The following is a 20,180-nucleotide window of genomic DNA, read 5'->3' as shown; positions in this document are numbered from 1 at the left end:
GGTCTAGAATGATGAATTGATCAATCATAAATCATTTTATAAAACACTACATCAATTCCGTCATCCACATTCATGTTTCACATTCCCTGATTTCACATTAAAAATAATGTGTACAACAAAAGCAACAGATGTACCAGATTTAGGAATTTTTATTACTGCTCATAGATGCAAGCAAATTATGGATAACAGTTCCTGAGAATAAATACAATAAATATACCGACACAGTAAATACATCTTGTGATGGAGTCTAAACAAGGTTTATATATTTAATTGTTAAGTTGAAACCACAGTACACTAGTACATAATGGAATGTGACTCATTTGTATGACATTTATAATACACACACACCCCCAAACCATTGCTGGAAACAATACTTGTCTTACCTCCAGCAAGGGTTTTGGCATGTGTTTTTTGCTGGACAAAAATTGTGCGTTTGATATCTATTTGCATTTCTTTTGTCAGTCTGTAAACTGTAATACACACGCAGTTCCTACTTGGAGAATGATGTCTGTTTAAATGGTTGAAAGATTACTTTGACAGGAGATAAACAAAGACTACTGTGTGTGTGTGTATTGGTAAGTGTGAAACGGGGTAAGGGCCATTTTAGACAGCCAGGTTAGCAATGACAGCCCTGGTGAATTCATCGCTGGTGGCGTATCCTCCCAGGTCTCCTGTGCGAACCTGCCACAGACAAAAGAACACCATTACCCACCCACTCGCACATCAGCATCTGCCTTACTCACACAGTGGATCAAACCATCACACATGGGCCACTGATTCAGCATGTTAGAGCCTTGAATTTAGCCATTGCACACAAAGTCCAATATTATAGATTTGTTGGTTGTTAATCTATTTTAGCACTGCTTTCAAAGTATTGTCCACACATTTAGTACCACACAGACACACACCATCCTCTGAGGAACACCAACACACAACTCCTCCTCATCATCATTTATTAGGCATGTGACCACATTGGTATGCATTCAGTTGGCATGCATTCAATCGGCTCTTGCAACACTGAGCCCAAGAGGTGTCTCAACAAGTGCTGCTTAAGGATCAGTTTGTTTCATAGGCTAACCCCTTTCTAATTAATACACACATTATCAGCATTTGCGCTGATAAAACACAGGCCTGGACAATGGAACCAAAAGTTGGCATATACATAAAACACATGGACATATCTGACAATCTCAGAATTATCATTATGGATTTGGGTGTTACAGCAGCATATTCCTTAGAAGGAAACACCAAAAGCCATGGATCTCATGAAAATGGTTGTCACCATTGTACTACTAATGTTTCCCTCCTGTTTTTTGTACATTTTACAGCCCGCACAGAACCACAAAACCCACTGAGATTTCATTCATGCATTCCAAGGCTGAGAATGACGACAGTGTTGAGGATGAGATATTGCCAATCAAAGACAGCGATAAAGATACTGCCACACTTTAAACAGCTGATCAACTTGGCTCGATGTCGGGTTTATTGATCAGATATACAATATCTAACACTTCACAAACCAGTGTAACATTTCTGTCCATGACAATGTATAGTGATTCAATGATGGTGTATCTGATATGAGTGGACACGCCAACACGTTCAGTGGTCCTTGTTTTTCCTTTTCCAAGTCCAAGTGGGTTCCACTTTTCCCCTGTAGAAGGGAATACACTTCCTCTTTGTCCATGATTGTGAAATGTGAAATTGTGAACTTTGAGAAAGTCATCTTGACTGCTTAGAAAGACTTAAGATACTTGACTTTTTCAGTGAAACGAATATATCGGCAGCAAAAAAAGAAAACAGGCACTCGACTAAAGAAAAGCGACTAGAGGTATCTTTTACTTTCTAGTAAAAGATCAAAACAAAGTAGAAGGAAAGGAAACATGGCACAGAGACCAGAGAGGTCTCAAGTATAGAAAAAAGTTGAGCCAAGACAGGTGAAATTAAGACTCAATTAAGACAGGCCAGAGATGAACACCAACCCTAACCCGCATGGGGAAAAAGAACGATACCATAGGGCCAAGGAGAGCAGCAAGAGAAAATGTGCTAATGCAGAGAGGGTGCAAGAATGTTGTAGAAAAGCACAATTGTAAATAGAAATTTTGAGTGAGAGTCACAAGGAAGTTGTTAAAAGAGCGCCTACAATTTCAGAGAAACAAACAGAGATAAGCAGAAACGACAGTGCTTTGGTTCTGGCCCTGTGCAAAGGGGCAAGTTTGAGATCTGCTAAACAGCTGCCCTGATGAGGCTTTTTAGGAACTGGGTCGGTGCCGCAGGTTGTCCACAACAGCACGCACAAAGTCCCCAGTCATGCAGTAACCACCAAGGTCTCGTGTCCGTACCTGGGACAGACGTGTACACACACACACACACACAAACAAGCACGCAAAAAGGGATAGGGTGCAAGGAGGAGAAGGGCAGAGGGATAGGGCACTTCAGACACAGTGGACTCTCGTGGACAGCTGGACATAAGACTTTCTCCAACACATTCCACATTCACACCACACACATCTGACTACCAGTATCAACCCCCCTGCTCCCAGAAATGGTAAACTGTTCTATTTTGGTGGGTAAACATTATTCCCTCATACGTCAATACCAGCTTCCCATCCCTCCACAAAAGACTTCCAAGCAATACAAAGTTATGTTGATCATGCACTTCTTCAATACCACATTGTAAAGCATGCATGTTGTGTGTTAGTTCCCTGGGGCTGCAACGCATATAAGTCTTTGTTAAAGAGTTGGTTTCAACAGCAACAGAGATGTACGTAACTATGCGATTTGGATTTATATCAGGGACAACACACAGTAGGGCGCTAACCCACACACACCTCAGGTGTTAACCAAATACCTCAACACACTGGTGTGAAAGTCAATGCTTGATAAAATTGTACATTTCACAGAAGGCAATTTAGGGTTATGTAATGCTAGTTAGACATTGTGGCATTAATCCACGAACTACGTACATATTTTTCACAGTTAGTGTGTACTCATCGTGGTTCATGCAAATCCTATCCCACAAGAAAAGTAATGTTTTCTCAACAGTCTTATTATGCAGACACAAAACCATACACATTCTCTCAGCTGCAGAACAATTAGCACATGCACAAATGCCAAAATAAGCCTATTCTCACGGGGACAATTTTATATACATCTTCTCCTCCTATCATGGGATGATTAGAGGATAGATTGCTTTTGATATGGTAGAGGGCTGAAGTACAGTCTTATAAGTGAGCAGGGAATTTCAAAATACACTACAATTCTTAAGGAAACCAGTCAGCTGGCCACTGGAGATTTGTCTGGGGCTTGTAGTTTAAAAGTTATTTTCTAGAAGCTAGAATCATGAATTACTCTGTGAATCAATGTATCAGTCTAGAAGTCTGGATCTTCTAAGTCTTCCTCACGTAAAAATGTTTCAATATCCCAATTGGATCAATCCACACACACACACAATCTTACCTTGCCCTGCTTAATGACCCTCTTGACAGCATCAGACACCATGTGAGAGTGGTATTCCAGGCTGTAACACAACACAGTCACTTGAGACAGGCCAAAAATGTCATGCCCATATGTCTGCATGGGTGCAGTATTCAGAATGGGGTACTGAGAGTCATGGACACACACATGGAAACCAAAGACTTTGAACGACTCACTTGAGGTGCTTGAGCATGTTGGCGGCGCTGAGGAGCATGGCAGTGGGGTTGGCAATGTTCCTGCCAACTGCCTGAGCGAAGGGATGCCTTGCCCCCTGTAAGAGAGGCAGAGAGGGAGGGTGGAAAATAAAGAGACAGAAGACAAAAGAAACAAGAAGGAAAGAAGAAAAATAAAGAGAGAAAGAAACAAGAACAATTGGCAAGGTGGGGGGGGGGGGGGATGCAGTAAATAAAGATGTCAGAATATGTGTTTCCAAGTACTCATCCTATGGCTGCACCAATCCTGCATCCACTAAATAAAACATACACAAAAAGAACCGTAAACCATCCCACACCAAGTTGTGGATGGTCAAATTTCTACAGACAGAGAAGAGACAGACTCACAGTCTCGAAGACGGCATATTCAGCGCTGTAGCTCTCCCCTGGCACCACGCCAGCTCCACCCACCAGGCCCGCCGCTAGGTTATCAATGATGTTGCCGTAGAGATTGGGCATGACCAGCACATCAAACTGGTAAGGGTTTTGGACCAGCTGAGAGACCAAACAGTGGGCGAATAGTTAGAAAATAAAATGTAGCATAAAAATTAATTAAATCAAACATCACGCCCACTTATTATGTAAATTCTGTATTGGCAGTGACTAAATACAGTACAGTTGAGGGGGGAGGGGAGAAAGGACAAACGCACCTGCATGCAGCAGTTATCGATGATGATGTTCTCGTATTTGATTTTGGGATACAACTCAGCCACCTCGGCACAGCACTGCAGGAAGAGGCCATCTGCTAATTTCCTGTTTCGAGATCAACATTTCTTTATAGGATTCGTACAGTGTTCATATCACTCAAGTTGCCCTATAATTAGATGAGATAAAATTAACAAATTGTAATGTTGTAACTTCTTACCAAGACTTTATGGTACTTCAATTAACCAAATTCACCTGAAACTGATGTTAAATCCATGAAAGTATTAGGCCAAGAAATACTCACATGATGTTGGCCTTGTGTACAGCTGTGACTTTGCTGCGTCCTTTCTTGGTGGCGTAGTCGAACGCAAACTTGGCAATGCGACGAGACTTTACTCTGGTGATGATTTTCAGACACTCAATGACACCAGTAACACTCTGGTAAACCGAGAAATGGTAGCATGTTAAATCAAAAACATAGTATCATGATTACGGTCTGAAACTGGCCTTGGATAGCCACTCATAACATTACTATTAGATCATGTTGTGAGAGCTATGGATTCCTGTGTTAAGTTAACATGTCAGATCATGTCTGACTGGTTTACACAGACTGAATCCCTACAGATTAATTCCCTATAAAATGCCTTAAGCCACGTTCCACCACAAAGTCCCCGGAGCTACTTTTCAAGGAACTCGAAGGTTCCTTCAGCCCATTGCTGAAAATTCAAGACTTTCCCCAGAGAGTTAGGCAAATGGTCCTTGATTTTTTAATAATCTTGCTTGAATTTTTAGCAGATCTATAGCTTGCTCAATCGGTCAGTCGGCAAAAATGGCCCACCCTTTGGCGGCCACAGATTTTTATCGTAAGAGGCTGAAATTTGGCATGAAGGTTAAGTGTGTGCTGTTGAAGATGTGTGCTTGTCTTCATGCCAAAAGGGGGCTAGGGATTGGTGGAAAAACAGCCAAACTGATCATACCAATTGGCAAAAAGGGGGTGTTACAATGGTAACACAATGGTCTACCAAAAACAACAACAACAACAACTTCTTAATGTATTTACATTACATAGCCAAACTTTGTAGAAAGACACACTCCAACATACACACTTCTGCCAGGTATCATTGGAGTTCCTTTCTCACTGGTGTGAAAACCACACCCTTTTCGTAGCTTATAAACCGTTTGTCATACAGCCTGACTGGAGCCTTTATAGAACCCAGTAGAGAGCAGTTTTTAGCTGCGACTACCAGCTTAATAGTTCACTCTGTTAGTCTGCCCACAAATGTTGCATGCATGCGTTTCGCAGTGTGAAACATTTTGCAGATTTTTCAGAGATTTACGTCATAGCGGGTTGCCAATTCCAATTGCTGCTGGATTTCTGAAATGCTTAAGAAGAAGGCTGATGATCCATCTATCATATGTTCGTTTTGTTCTCCATATTTATGTGTGTGCAGGGTTTTCCCTGCATTGAAAAGGTTAAGTCTAAGGATTTTCTCACACCGCCTATGCCTTTTTGCACTATTCGTAGCAGAAATATTTCTGCGCTATTTCAAGCAGAAATAGGGGTTGTGGTGTTCACAACCAACCACCTAAGCCTATTTTTTTGGCTGCAGAATTAAAGAAAACGGTGGTTAAAAGGTAGCTTGCAATCCGATTGTTGCTGCAAGTATTTAACCAATCAGATATGTTAAGCACTAAGTCCCAACACCTAAATTCCTGTATTTTAGAAATAACTAGACCCAGAGCAGGGACTTCTTGGTTCGTGCTTTCTCCTTCCCAAACTCAATTTAGAGATGGGTTACTTAGGTGGAAACATAGTGAGTTCCACGGTTAAGTTCCTATTTCTGAGGGAAAGTTCCTGCGGTGTAAACACGGTTTTAGTCACTTCCTTCTGTCACACATCTTATAACTTTAGACTTCATATGAAGGTAAAGTTGTGCTGTGCAGATTTGCAGTATACCTCATGCTCCAGAGAGCTGTACTCTCCTTCTGTCTGTTCACGGATGATGACCAGGTCAAGGTTGTTGTGGCGCGTGCTGTAACCCGGCAGGCTGTTCACATGTACCACGTTTGCAAAAAGGTCCAGTTTACGCCTGAGAACAACACGGGGTGTGGTTAAGAAAAAGAAGAAAGGACACACTTCCATCAAGAAAAGCCAGTGCTAGTGACTTTGGCATTACCTCAGTCTCATTTCATAGGAGGCCAGCTCTCCCTTGAACTCCATTGGAGTGTGAATCTTTCCTGCAAAAGCAGAAAAGAGGACAGAAGTTTAGTCTTTAGCCTACTATCTACTACTACTGACACATACAACTCATAAAACTTGACTGATTGCTAAGCAGTTTAAATGACCGTGTATCCTATCAGCCAACTTTGGCTTCTATCAGTAACACTCATTCCACACAGCACGCATAAAGCAAGTGAGCATTGTGTGAATAATAATCGTGCAAGCATTATTATTCAGTGTGTCCTGATGTAACAGGCGTGATCATCGGCAGTGCCCACACGTCCTAACCGTTCGTCACTCGACTCAAACTTGGCACCACCTACTCCGCAGGCGCGACCACTACCAGCTACACCAACAACAAGCTAAGCTTCTAGCTGGCGTGGGTGGTCTGTACTTATACTGAGGAGTGAGTTTAGCCAATCCACATGGGCTACACTGACTCAAGACCCAAAGCATCCCATCCACACATTAGCCCCACATTCATTTTTTCAGATGTCTCTATGACCAAACTCTTGTATGGAGAGAATGTGTGCAACCGGTTTTAATTTGTTCACTCATGATATTTGTGGAATATGTGTATGAGCATGTGAAGGCATACAGATGAGAAGGAAAGCTAATCTTGTCTGACACCAAAGCTGAAACCCTCAATTCCATTAACTCTCCATTACCTTTCATGGCCACCCTGTTGGTTTTCATTGACGCCAGCACCTGATCAAGCTTCTCCTCGCTGGCCATGTTCTGGACCTCGCTCAGGTGGAACTCCTCAAACTCTACAGGGACGTCAGCTGCCTGAAAGAAGAACAAGGTATAAAAAATATTAGTTAAAAGCTGAGGGTGATTACAATGACTGCTGTTTGGATACAGGTCAAAAAGATGTGAATGTAATGGGGAGAGATATTTCAAGGTGGAAGACGGTTGTTTTTGATTTCTAAAAGTAGCAAATTATAGTAGTGGGGTAAGTCTTTTTAACCCCTTTTGTCATCCTGTTTTGCCCGCGAGACAAAAATGCTGCCTCCCCCTCCCTCAGTTACGACGCACTAAATTCTAACAAATATATTTTTTAGACGCTACACGTTATACATCATTGGAAAGCTACGATTCTTGTGCTTCCATTGAAATAAACCAATTCAAGATCAAGTCGCAATAGCAAGCAAAGTCAACGTCTTTTTCCGGTGAACATTCCTTCAACAATGCCAAAGAAAAAAGTTTTACTCACCCTAAGTGGTTCAAATAGGTCCAGTTGTGCAAATCATGCCATCAAAACTTGATCTGCGTAAGTCCCAAGGGTTCAAAGTATCTAACCATGTAAAGTAATTCGTCCAAATACAATGTTTTACGTTCATGAATAGCCATTATCCTTTGTTTCATTATGCAAGTTAGCCGACGGAAGAAACAACTTGTTCACATAAAAGTGTTCTTTTCTCCGGTTAGCAACGGAGTATTTACAATATGAAGGCATCAAAATGTCCGTTGAACCCTCCCCTTTCGATTGACACCTTGTTTGACCCAATAGGAGCTTCCATGCCCCGTTGACAGCCCTCTAAAGCCAACTAGGTCTGTGCGTCCTGCCCCCCCCCCGCCCCCCCCCCCCCCGCCCCCCCCCCCCCCCCGCCCCCCCCCCCCCACACACACACTCGTTCTAAACAAATTTCTCGAACTGGCTTCGACTGGCTCTGAAATTAGCTCGTTAGCCTTGTAGCTGACAGCTAGCTGAAAATGCCAATACCTCATTTGTATGCGTCTGTGGAGCCTTCAAAATAACAGTCGATTGCGCAATATGGTTGACAGAATCAGTGTTCTTTGTGCGCCAATCCTTGGAATCAGATAAAGCACTCCGATGTGTTCATGCTTCAGTTTTTGTGTTTCAGTAATACTAATTAGGGATTTAGCTATTATATATATATATATATATGATAGTTCTAAGTACCACCTTTCATTAGAGATAACAATTATGAAAAATAATACCTTTTTATCCTGAATATTTGACCTTGTTTACAAAGGGTCATTTTGGAGTCTCCAAAAGGCCCTTTTAGAAAATGCCTGGATGTACTCTTATAAAAACATGTGTCAAATATGAATATATTGTGGTATTATGTTTGACTTTTGATTTGAATTGGGTAAGGCTTCAACCTGTGGTCCAATTTAGTCTTCCAGCTAATACCTACCACCTCTAGGCCTCTTCAGGCCTCTGTTTTCAAAACAAAATCTAGGCGGAAATAGAAATTTTCACTTTCCTTGTGTTCAAGCTTCTATTACTCAACACTAGTAGGACTGACAGGGGTCCTGACAACAGGGGACATAACTTCAGAGTGTCAGCTTTCAAAAGAGATCATTTACATGCATGTACTCCAAATGGTTCAAGAACAGCTTCCAATTTACTTTGGGTATGCTGTTTAGGCGTTTTTAGGCACATTTAACAGGAGGCTTAAGAGGGAATCTCAATTAACTTTATTTAAATGCAAGGTCACTTGACTTTGATGAGGCTTGAGGGAGCGACAGTACCTTGAAAACATCCTTGACAGCAGTCATAAGCTCAGGTCCCACACCATCTCCGGGGACCATGGTAACCTTGAAGGTGGAGTCGGCGCGTGCAGGGGGAGCCTCGGGTCCAAACAGTCCTGTGGTGACACTTAAGGTACGGGTGGGCAGCTGCTGCCACTTGGGACCCGCAGCGAGGCCCTTGACACAGGAAGAGGATGTTTACATTAATTTACACAGCTAACTTTAGGGACGTATACCATACATTTTAAGAAGCCTACGGTAGACTAAATGTTAACATGTGGTATATCTTATCTACATCATACCATCTTCCAAAAAATGTATTTTGCATTCTGTTCAGTATTAATGAAAATCCAAACTTTCTTATCAATAATAATAAAAATACAGTTTGCCAAAATTAAAAGATAGTATAGTTATTGTAAAAGTGTGTTGTGACAGAGCAGTTGCCCAAGCTAGCTCATCCTAGCTTAGCCTTGTGACCGGCGTCCTTCGGTTAAGTAATCATTTGTATAGCAAAACAAGGACAATCACACCTATGACAAAATGTTGTAAAATATACAACTTTGACGTGGTTGCCCTGAGCATCTTCAAACGACTCACCTTGACCAATGTTAGAAGGCTTCCTCTCAAGGCGGCCGCCATTGTCATGTAACCTACTTGTTAAACTGCGAAGGAAATGGCCTACGACTTTCTTGGTAATGCAGGGAACGCAACAGAATATACCGCCACCCAGTGCCATGGAATGTAGGACATTAAACATTATAGCCTACACGGTGCGATTGTACGGTGGCCCACGGGTGCACACCACAGCAACATTAGCGAAGCAAACAAAAGTTGAAAACACAACAACATTAACACACAACACAACGACATTAACAAAAACGAAACATTTATAAAAACGCTACATTTCAAAAAACTAATCTAATCTACTACTTGCAACACAACAGCATTGGTTCACACCACCAACATCAGCCGAGAACACAACAGCATTAGCCGAGAACACAACAGCATTAGCCGAGAACACAACAGCATTAGCCGAGAACACCGCAGCATTAGCCGAGAACACCGCAGCATTAGCACAAAACACAACATTTGCAGAAACGCTGCATTTCAAGTTCACACCAAATCGTTCTTCAGACCACTAGGGGCAGTGCAAAGTGGAATTAGTTGGGTTCTCACCAGGGTTGCCAGGTCTGTGTGACAAAATCAGCCCAATGGCCAATCAAAACCAGCCCAAAAACCAGCCCAATATCAGAACTCAAAATATGCCCCTGCCAAACCATATACACTGCTTTTAAAGTCCAACAGCATTGCTATCATTGCCAAATGTATTGTAATATCTACAAAGTAACACCAAATGTTTAGCATGCCAGCATTAAAAGCAGTTTTCAGGAGGTTTTCTCCGGAGACTGAGAGCATTAAGCACGTGTGCACACGCACAGTGCGTGTGTGTATGTGGGCTTGTCAATGTCAATGTGTGTACGTGCTGATCTGGAGTCAGTTTGGTAGGATTTGGGAATAAATAAATTATTTCATTTAAAATATGGATTTTTATTTTAAAATATTCATGTAATTTACATGCAAAATAGGTCTACCCGAACCAGCGACAAAAAATTCAACCCGCGGCAACACTTCAAAAGTAGCCCAATTCCGCGGGAAAACCGCGGACCTGGCAACACCAAAAACACCCCACTTTGCATGCACTGCCCCTAGTGGTCTGTCGTTCGTGAACGATTCGTTCATTTTGAACGAACATTTACAAGGACTCGGGAGTAACGAGTCCTCTCAAAGAGTGATTCGTTCATTTTCTCGTGGCCGCGCATCGAGACTGTTGCATAGGCTCGTCCAAGTAAACAGAAATGATTCATTCATTTCCCGACTCGGTCTTCGGGTACGAGTCTTTGGATCATTTTTCACGTGACCTGCATAAGCTCTGTAGTGGTAGCTAGAGGAAACGCTAGAGGGAACGATTCGTTCATTTCCCGACTCGGTCTTTCTACGAGTCTTTGGATCATTTTTCACGTGACCTGCATAGGCTCTGTAGTGGTAGCTAGAGGAAACGAACGATTCGTTCGTTTCCCGACTCAGTCTTTCTACGAGTCTTTGGGTCATTTTTCACGTGACCTGCATATGCTCTGTAGTGGTAGCTAGAGGGAACGCTAGAGGGAACGATTCGTTCATTTCCCGACTCGGTCTTTCTACGAGTCTTTGGATCATTTTTCACGTGACCTGCATAGGCTCTGTAGTGGTAGCTAGAGGAAATGAACAATTCGTTCATTTCCCGACTCGGTCTTTCTACGAGTCTTTGGATCATTTTTCACATGACCTGCATAGGCTCTGTCCTGGTAGCTAGAGGAAACGAACGATTCATTCATTTCCCGACTCGGTCTTTCTACGAGTCGTTGGATCATTTTTTACGTGACCTGCATAGGCTCTGTAGTGGTAGCTAGAGGAAACGCACGATTCGTTCATTTCCCGACTCGGTCTTTCTACGAGTCTTTGGATCATTTTTCACATGACCTGCATAGGCTCTGTACTGGTAGCTAGAGGAAACGAACGATTCGTTCATTTCCCGACTCGGTCTTTCTACGAGTCTTTGGATCATTTTTCACGTGACCTGCATTGTATTTTTTAGTAGAGTAAACAGTTTCCTCATTCCCTTTCGCGTGGCCGCTGTTTTAGTAAAACGTGAATGATATTCGCTCAAGTCATCATACTGACTGGTTTTGTTATTTTCACTTTACATTTACACACAGTTTAGTGCAGTGTAATTGTTTGCCGTGATAATTAAATGCTAGTGTGATAATAAATGACCAAATCATACAAACTGTCATGATACATTATTTTCATGCAGGAATTTCTTTTAAAATGGTATCTGCTGGTGCACATGTCATGCACTAACCTACATGAGAATATGATACGTGTTTGCAGTGGACGGATAGCCCCCCCCCCCCCCCCCCCCCCCCCCATTGAAATGAACGAATGACTCGAAAAAAGATTCGTTCATTTTACTGAACGAGATTCAAAGAACCGAATCAGTAAAATGATCCGAACTTCCCATCACTAGTTTGTGCTAATGCTGCGGTGTTCTCGGCTAATGCATTTCTGTTTACTTGGACGAGCCTATGCAACAGTCCCGATGCGCGGCCACGAGAAAATGAACGCATTGAGCTCCAAGTTGTTCTGGCTACACCAGGTCACCAGGTTGTCAGCTTCCCACCTATAGTCAGACTCATCCCCGTCAGAGATGAGCCCAATGAGGGTGGTGTCGTCCGCAAACTTCAGAAGTTTGACAGACGGATGACTGGAGGTGCAGCTGTTGGTGTACAGGGAGAAGAGCAGAGGGGAAAGGACGCAGCCCTAGGGGAAAGGACGCAGCCCTAGGGGAAAGGACGCAGCACAATGCACTACTCGGCTATAGAAACTCCCCTTGCTTAACCCACTATACAACAGTTCAGGGACGCAGGTTTGATATCAGCTTTGGCAGGGACATCAATAGTTAATGCGAGCGCGCACATTTCTTTCGCATTCATTTGAGCGCAAATACTGTTTTTTGAGTTTCATGTAATATTGTTTTTATGTTTTAGTCAAAATGAGAGGATCGGTAGGCCTATCATTTAGAAACTACCTCAATTCTGACTTGTGTGCAGAGTCCGACACCTGGGGCCTCATGTATAAAAGATTGCGCCAAAACTTGAAAAGTACCTACGCACAGAAATATTCACATGTATAAAACTGGTCGTCCTGCGCACATTTCCTTTATAAATCACTAATCAACGTGAGATTGACCGTACGTGAACGAGCCACTGACCCCGCCTTGCCTCCTCCCATAAATGAATATGCAGATGGACTATAAATGCGCTCCTGAGGTCATTTTTTAGGTGCGTTCGACATGGACTGACTTCATGCAGCGCTGCAGCCGGCTGCAGGCGGCTGACTTGAAACAGTGAATTCTGGTTACGCTGCGTTCACACTGCAGCGTTTTTTAACGCTCTGCATCGCTTGCCTTCCCAGTACACCACGCACGGGGGTGTGTTAGACAAGTTAATACAGAGTTGTAGTTCTCTAAGGTCACTGTTGTAGTCATGGCCAAGCGTGCAGATTTGGGTTCATGTACTCACAATATCGATCAAAATACCACTTTTACACAACATTTATGTAAGTGCAAGATTTTGCTAGTGCAGGATTACAGTAGAATACATGTTACGCCACCGGTCACTCAACCAGTCGTTTGTAGGCTGGGCTAGCGAGCTAGCAGTGGCACAGAACAGTCACGTAATGTGACGAGACTGAATTTAAAAGTAGGCTATAAAAACACAGTAGGAACAATGACGACATCGGCAACCATGCACCATGCATTATTAGTTTAATGTAATCTTTAAATTCAGGCTCGTCACAATAGTAACTTTGTTCTGAACAGAACTGGGTGTGCAGACACATACGAAAAGTTTCTCCTCCATCTTGAAATTGTGAAACCTAGAAATGTTTATCATGACCAAAGGTTGCTACGTTACAAGAAACAAGAAAACAATCCGATTGGCCAACGCTAGCGTTTTCACGCTCCTCATTTACATAAAGTTGAGAAAATCCAACTTGCAACGCTCCGCTCCGCTCCGCTCGCCTTCCCACAATGCCCTACGCGAGCGTCAACGCCTGGTTTCATTGAAAATGAATTGGAAGCCGACGCCACGCGCCGCCCGCTCCGCTGTAGTGTGAACGCACTGAAACGCTGCGTTCACACTGCAGCGTTTTTTAACGCTCTGCACCGCTTGCCTTCCCACAGTACACCACGCTCGGGGGCGTGTTAGACAAGTTAATACAGAGTTGTAGTTCTCTAAGGTCACTGTTGTAGTCATGGCCAAGTGTGCAGATTTGGGTTCATGTACTGACAATATCGATCAAAATACCACTTTTACACAACATTTATGTAAGTGCAAGATTTTACTAGTGCAAGATGACAGTAGAATACATCTTACGCCACCGGTCACTCAACCAGTCGTTTGTAGGCTGGGCTAGCGAGCTAGCAGTGGCACAGAACAGTCACGTAATGTGACGAGACTAAATTTAAAAGTAGGCTATAAAAACACACTAGGAACAATGACGACATCGGCAACCATGCACCATGCATTATTAGTTTAATGTATTCTTTAAATTCAGGCTCGTCACATTAGTAACTTTGTTCTGAACAGAACTGGGTGTGCAGACACATACGAAAAGTTTCTCCTCCATCTTGAAATTGTCAAACCTAGAAAAGTTTACCATGACGAACACGTTACAAGAAACAAGAAACCAATCCGATTGGCCAACGCTAGCGTTTTCACGCTCCTCATTTACATAAAGTTGAGAAAATCCAACTTGCAACGCTCCGCTCCGCTCGCCTTCCCACAATGCCCTACGTGAGCGTCAACGCCTGGTTTCATTGAAAATGAATTGGAAGCCGACGCCCCGCGCCGCCCGCTCCGCTGCAGTGTGAACGCAGCGTTACAGTGCGTTCACACTGCAGCGTTTTTTAATGCTCTGCATCGCTTGCCTTCCCACAGTACACCACGCTCGGGGGCGTGTTAGACAAGTTAATACAGAGTTGTAGTTCTCTAAGGTCACTGTTGTAGTCATGGCCAAGCGTGCAGATTTGGGTTAATGTACTCACAATATCGATCAAAATACCACTTTTACACAACATTTATGTAAGTGCAAGATTTTACTAGTGCAAGATTACAGTAGAATACATGTTACGCCACCGGTCACTCAACCAGTCGTTTGTAGGCTGGGCTAGCAGTGGCACAGAACAGTCACGTAATGTGACGAGACTGAATTTAAAAGTAGGCTATAAAAACACACTAGGAACAATGACGACATCGGCAACCATGCACCATGCATTATTAGTTTAATGTAATCTTTAAATTCAGGCTCGTCACATTAGTAACTTTGTTCTGAACAGAACTAGGTGTGCAGACACATACGAAAAGTTTCTCCTCCATCTTGAAATTGTGAAACCTAGAAATGTTTATCATGACCAAAGGTTGCTACGTTACAAGAAACAAGAAAACAATCCGATTGGCCAACGCTAGCGTTTTCACGCTCCTCATTTACATAAAGTTGAGAAAATCCAACTTGCAACGCTCCGCTCCGCTCCGCTCGCCTTCCCACAATGCCCTACGCGAGCGTCAACGCCTGGTTTCATTGAAAATGAATTGGAAGCCGACGCCACGCGCCGCCCGCTCCGCTGCAGTGTGAACGCACTGTAACAGTGCGTTCACACTGCAGCGTTTTTTAACGCTCTGCATCGCTTGCCTTCCCACAGTACACCACGCTCGGGGGCGTGTTAGACAAGTTAATACAGAGTTGTAGTTCTCTAAGGTCACTGTTGTAGTCATGGCCAAGCGTGCAGATTTGGGTTCATGTACTCACAATATCGATCAAAATACCACTTTTACACAACATTTATGTAAGTGCAAGATTTTACTAGTGCAAGATTACAGTAGAATACATGTTACGCCACCGGTCACTCAACCAGTCGTTTGTAGGCTGGGCTAGCAGTGGCACAGAACAGTCACGTAATGTGACGAGACTGAATTTAAAAGTAGGCTATAAATAGGCTCGTCACATTAGTAACTTTGTTCTGAACAGAACTGGGTGTGCAGACACATACGAAAAGTTTCTCCTCCATCTTGAAATTGTGAAACCTAGAAATGTTTATCATGACCAAAGGTTGCTACGTTACAAGAAACAAGAAAACAATCCGATTGGCCAACGCTAGCGTTTTCACGCTCCTCATTTACATAAAGTTGAGAAAATCCAACTTGCAACGCTCCGCTCCGCTCCGCTCCGCTCGCCTTCCCACAATGCCCTACGCGAGCGTCAACGCCTGGTTTCATTGAAAATGAATTGGAAGCCGACGCCACGCGCCGCCCGCTCCGCTGCAGTGTGAACGCACTGAAACGCTGCGTTCACACTGCAGCGTTTTTTAACGCTCTGCACCGCTTGCCTTCCCACAGTACACCACGCTCGGGGGCGTGTTAGACAAGTTAATACAGAGTTGTAGTTCTCTAAGGTCACTGTTGTAGTCATGGCCAAGTGTGCAGATTTGGGTTCATGTACTCACAATATCGATCAAAATACCACTTTTACACAACATTTATGTAAGTGCAAGATTTTACTAGTGCAAGATGACAGTAGAATATATCTTACGCCACCGGTCACTCAACCAGTCGTTTGTAGGCTGGGCTAGCGAGCTAGCAGTGGCACAGAACAGTCACGTAATGTGACGAGACTAAATTTAAAAGTAGGCTATAAAAACACACTAGGAACAATGACGACATCGGCAACCATGCACCATGCATTATTAGTTTAATGTATTCTTTAAATTCAGGCTCGTCACATTAGTAACTTTGTTCTGAACAGAACTGGGTGTGCAGACACATACGAAAAGTTTCTCCTCCATCTTGAAATTGTGAAACCTAGAAATGTTTATCATGACCAAAGGTTGCTACGTTACAAGAAACAAGAAACCAATCCGATTGGCCAACGCTAGCGTTTTCACGCTCCTCATTTACATAAAGTTGAGAAAATCCAACTTGCAACGCTCCGCTCCGCTCGCCTTCCCACAATGCCCTACGCGAGCGTCAACGCCTGGTTTCATTGAAAATGAATTGGAAGCCGACGCCCCGCGCCGCCCGCTCCGCTGCAGTGTGAACGCAGCGTTACAGTGCGTTCACACTGCAGCGTTTTTTAACGCTCTGCATCGCTTGCCTTCCCACAGTACACCACGCTCGGGGGCGTGTTAGACAAGTTAATACAGAGTTGTAGTTCTCTAAGGTCACTGTTGTAGTCATGGCCAAGCGTGCAGATTTGGGTTAATGTACTCACAATATCGATCAAAATACCACTTTTACACAACATTTATGTAAGTGCAAGATTTTACTAGTGCAAGATTACAGTAGAATACATGTTACGCCACCGGTCACTCAACCAGTCGTTTGTAGGCTGGGCTAGCAGTGGCACAGAACAGTCACGTAATGTGACGAGACTGAATTTAAAAGTAGGCTATAAAAACACACTAGGAACAATGACGACATCGGCAACCATGCACCATGCATTATTAGTTTAATGTAATCTTTAAATTCAGGCTCGTCACATTAGTAACTTTGTTCTGAACAGAACTGGGTGTGCAGACACATACGAAAAGTTTCTCCTCCATCTTGAAATTGTGAAACCTAGAAATGTTTATCATGACCAAAGGTTGCTACGTTACAAGAAACAAGAAAACAATCCGATTGGCCAACGCTAGCGTTTTCACGCTCCTCATTTACATAAAGTTGAGAAAATCCAACTTGCAACGCTCCGCTCCGCTCGCCTTCCCACAATGCCCTACGCGAGCGTCAACGCCTGGTTTCATTGAAAATGAATTGGAAGCCGACGCCACGCGCCGCCCGCTCCGCTGCAGTGTGAACGCACTGTAACACACGACAACTTTGACGCGTGTTTTGTAATTATTCTGACACCTTCAGTTTCGCCAACGCTCAAATCCGGACCAAACTGTTTAATTGAATTACAAATGTGTTGAAGAAAGGGTTTTAGTCCGCCTCTTCACTAACGGAAAGACTAAGTTTAATTAGGCTATAAATAAAGTAACGTAAGCAAACAGCGCTTGATCGGCCATGACTGACATCAACGCAGCAAAGAGAAGCTGGAATGTCCGACTTCACAGAGCAGTTTTCAACTCCTCCCCGACTGCAAGCGGCTACTCTCACCGGTCGTTTCATGCAGCCGCAGTCCATGTCGAACGCACCTATTAAGTGGTGGCGGATTAAACAGAAGGCTATACAGTATATAGCATTTCTCGTTTTGGGTTTTGGCTTTTTGATGTGATCATCCACATTAATGATCAAACTTTTATTGTTATGTTTTTTGAATAGTCAACGTCATAAACGTAGTTGTGGAAATTTATTTTGTAATGTTTGGTGAGTTTCTGCACTTTTAAGTTAGAATTTGCCACGTTACAGAGCCAGACAAGACTTTGCGGACGGTCCGCACATTCTCACGTCTGCTCAAAACTTTCTGTGACGGCCCGCACATTCTCACGTCAAGTAAATCTTTATACATCACAAAGTGTGCGTGAAAACCAGCGTACGCAAGCTTTTTGTGCGTAAGCAACGTTTATACATGAGGCCCCAGGACTTCTGCAGTGGCTATTTGGCAAGCTCAGAAGAGTGCCCTGACATGGAATTCTGCGGGCATCGGCATGTGCTTTGATTGGAATACTGCGTTTATTTTTTCCGGCATTATCAATCTAAATGAATGCACTGACTAATAAAATAAATTGTTAAAACTCAAAGTAGATTTTACTGGGGCACAGCAGATTTATACTGGGGCACGTGCCCCAGTAAAAAGGGTCTAACAACGGCTCATGGGAATTTTCTTTACTCAACTTTGTCCTGAGGGCAGAAACGTTTGTGATTGGTTTAATTTGACAACCAATCGCAAGAGAGAAGAGAATTGCAGAGGCGGGGCCACCATTTTCAATCTTTTTGGATCGGAACTGGTTATATTTCAAAGTATTCAAAGTAATGTAAATGTAATTTTCACACATTTAAAAAAAACGTGTTTGTTTTTTTACCTCCTAGTGCTATCAACAGCGCTAGCTAAGCTAGCTAGTCAAGCTAATCAGGTTAGCTAGAAAGCTTAGCTAAGCTAGCTAGTGTGGAAGAAATTGGGATTTCCTGTGTGCTTACATTATTCACTAATCAATAGAACTAGTCATTGGATACTAGTTAGTACGTTCTCATGTAAGCTTGCTATTAATAAGAGTATATTGTGTCTATGTGTCAGGGTTAATAGATGTTCGGGGTCAGGAGAAAGTACTGGCTAAACGTTCCTTGTCATGACTACAAGGAGAGCTCCAACTATGAACTCTCTAGTCTGAGAGTTGTCATGTGTTGGGAGCAGTGAATCTCTTTCTCTGAGACTGTTGAAATGTCATTACTGCCTGACTGTCACAATCTATGTTTACATTCTTGTGCCCTATAAAAGATGGTCCTCCGGCTTTCGGAGCTGAGAGAGACATGATTGAGACCTAAGCCTGGTGTTGTGTTGTCATTTATTGTCAGAGGTCTGGTTTTCTCTCCCAGTCTGCAGATTGATAAATACGTATTAAAATCCAGAACTCAACTGAACTTAGTCACTCCGTTTATGAAGAGACGGACAAAACACTTTCTTCATCACTAGTCAAGCTAATCAGGTGAGCTAGAAAGCTTAGCTAAGCTAGCTAGTCAAGCTAATAAGGTGAGCTAGAAAGCTTGTTAATGTACATTGCATTAAGCTTTACTGTACTCGTATTCAAAAAAACAATGGCTATTTAAGGCAGTGTAATCTAATTTATATATTTGGCTTTTCTTCATGGCTGTTTAGTCTCATCTGGTCCCAGGGCAGAGACCATCGTTTCCCGCAATTTTGTCTGAGGGCAGGTGAATCTCTGCTGGTCTCAGGGCAGAAGTCATATTTTTCTGTTCTCAGGGCAGGGAGTCAGTGCTTCCATTATTTTGTTGTGGACATAGATATGGTGATAAACTCTTTGCTGTTCTAATTAGGGACCAAGTTGTCAATTTTGGGGTTAATGCAGCCAGATGCCATACTAGGGTCACTACACTAACTCAAACGAGAATGTGCCAAGACCCTTCCAGACTAGAAAAGTCTCTCTAAAAAGGACATCAGTGCCATTCCAATGACTTTAATGTAGTGTTTTGGGGGAGTGAACACCAGCGTTTGGCATCAGCGTTGAAGCTCTGGATTTGCATCTTTATTTATAACCAGTGTAAAAAGAATAAACCAGTGTGAGAAAGCGAGTGCAATGTAAGTGACCCAATGGATAGTACAAAGGCGTTGTCTTTCTGTAGCAATTAATCCAAAATGAATTTAGTAGCCTAATTTTGGGAACAACGCATGCGTAGTTGGAGTTTTTTGTAGGTTAAATTCCACAGCCCTTACACTACCATATCAGAATTATCATAGGCTATACTATTAGCTTGTATGGTTTTGGTGAATTAAAATATTCAATCAAACGTCATTTCCTTGATAGGCATTGGAGTGCAAATCGAGTGGGTGGCGGCTGCTGCTCGCGTCGTTGCTGAGTT

The 20,180-nt window shown here is 43.0% G+C and overlaps 1 protein-coding gene across 2 annotated transcripts; it reads right to left on the bottom strand.

Annotated features, from left to right (window-relative positions):
- Positions 1-133: 133 nt before the first annotated feature.
- On the bottom strand, positions 134-9,801 carry idh3b (isocitrate dehydrogenase (NAD(+)) 3 non-catalytic subunit beta). 2 transcript variants are annotated; one of them, XM_062457115.1, is made up of 11 exons: positions 9,652-9,801; positions 9,055-9,231; positions 7,221-7,341; positions 6,509-6,569; positions 6,289-6,421; positions 4,636-4,769; positions 4,337-4,439; positions 4,035-4,181; positions 3,651-3,745; positions 3,457-3,517; positions 134-681 (listed from the first exon to the last, which is right to left on the bottom strand). In XM_062457115.1, exons 1-11 carry the CDS (start codon positions 9,697-9,699, stop codon positions 604-606), a joined length of 1,158 nt encoding a protein of 385 aa, XP_062313099.1. In that variant the 5' UTR covers positions 9,700-9,801; the 3' UTR covers positions 134-603. The 2 variants fall into 2 exon arrangements, with proteins under 2 accessions (XP_062313099.1, XP_062313092.1); XM_062457108.1 differs by lacking the exon at positions 134-681 and adding an exon at positions 714-2,339.
- Between the last annotated feature and the right edge of the window lie 10,379 nt (positions 9,802-20,180).

This window comes from Osmerus eperlanus, chromosome 1, assembly GCF_963692335.1.
Source record: "Osmerus eperlanus chromosome 1, fOsmEpe2.1, whole genome shotgun sequence".
NCBI classification, from domain to species: domain Eukaryota; kingdom Metazoa; phylum Chordata; class Actinopteri; order Osmeriformes; family Osmeridae; genus Osmerus; species Osmerus eperlanus.
This window is presented reverse-complemented; position numbering and strand designations above follow the sequence as displayed.

What these genes read in the sequence shown, in the direction of transcription:
- idh3b (XM_062457108.1), bottom strand. Translation starts at nt 9,699, where the DNA reads ATGACAATGGCGGCCGCCTTGAGAGGAAGCCTTCTAACATTGGTCAAG. An exon ending in TCCTATGAAATGAGACTGAG is followed by an intron (nt 6,422 to 6,508) that starts GTAATGCCAAAG and finishes TGTTGTTCTCAG; the next exon opens with GCGTAAACTGGACCTTTTTG. An exon ending in GTACACAAGGCCAACATCAT is followed by an intron (nt 4,440 to 4,635) that starts GTGAGTATTTCT and finishes ATCTCGAAACAG; the next exon opens with GAAATTAGCAGATGGCCTCT.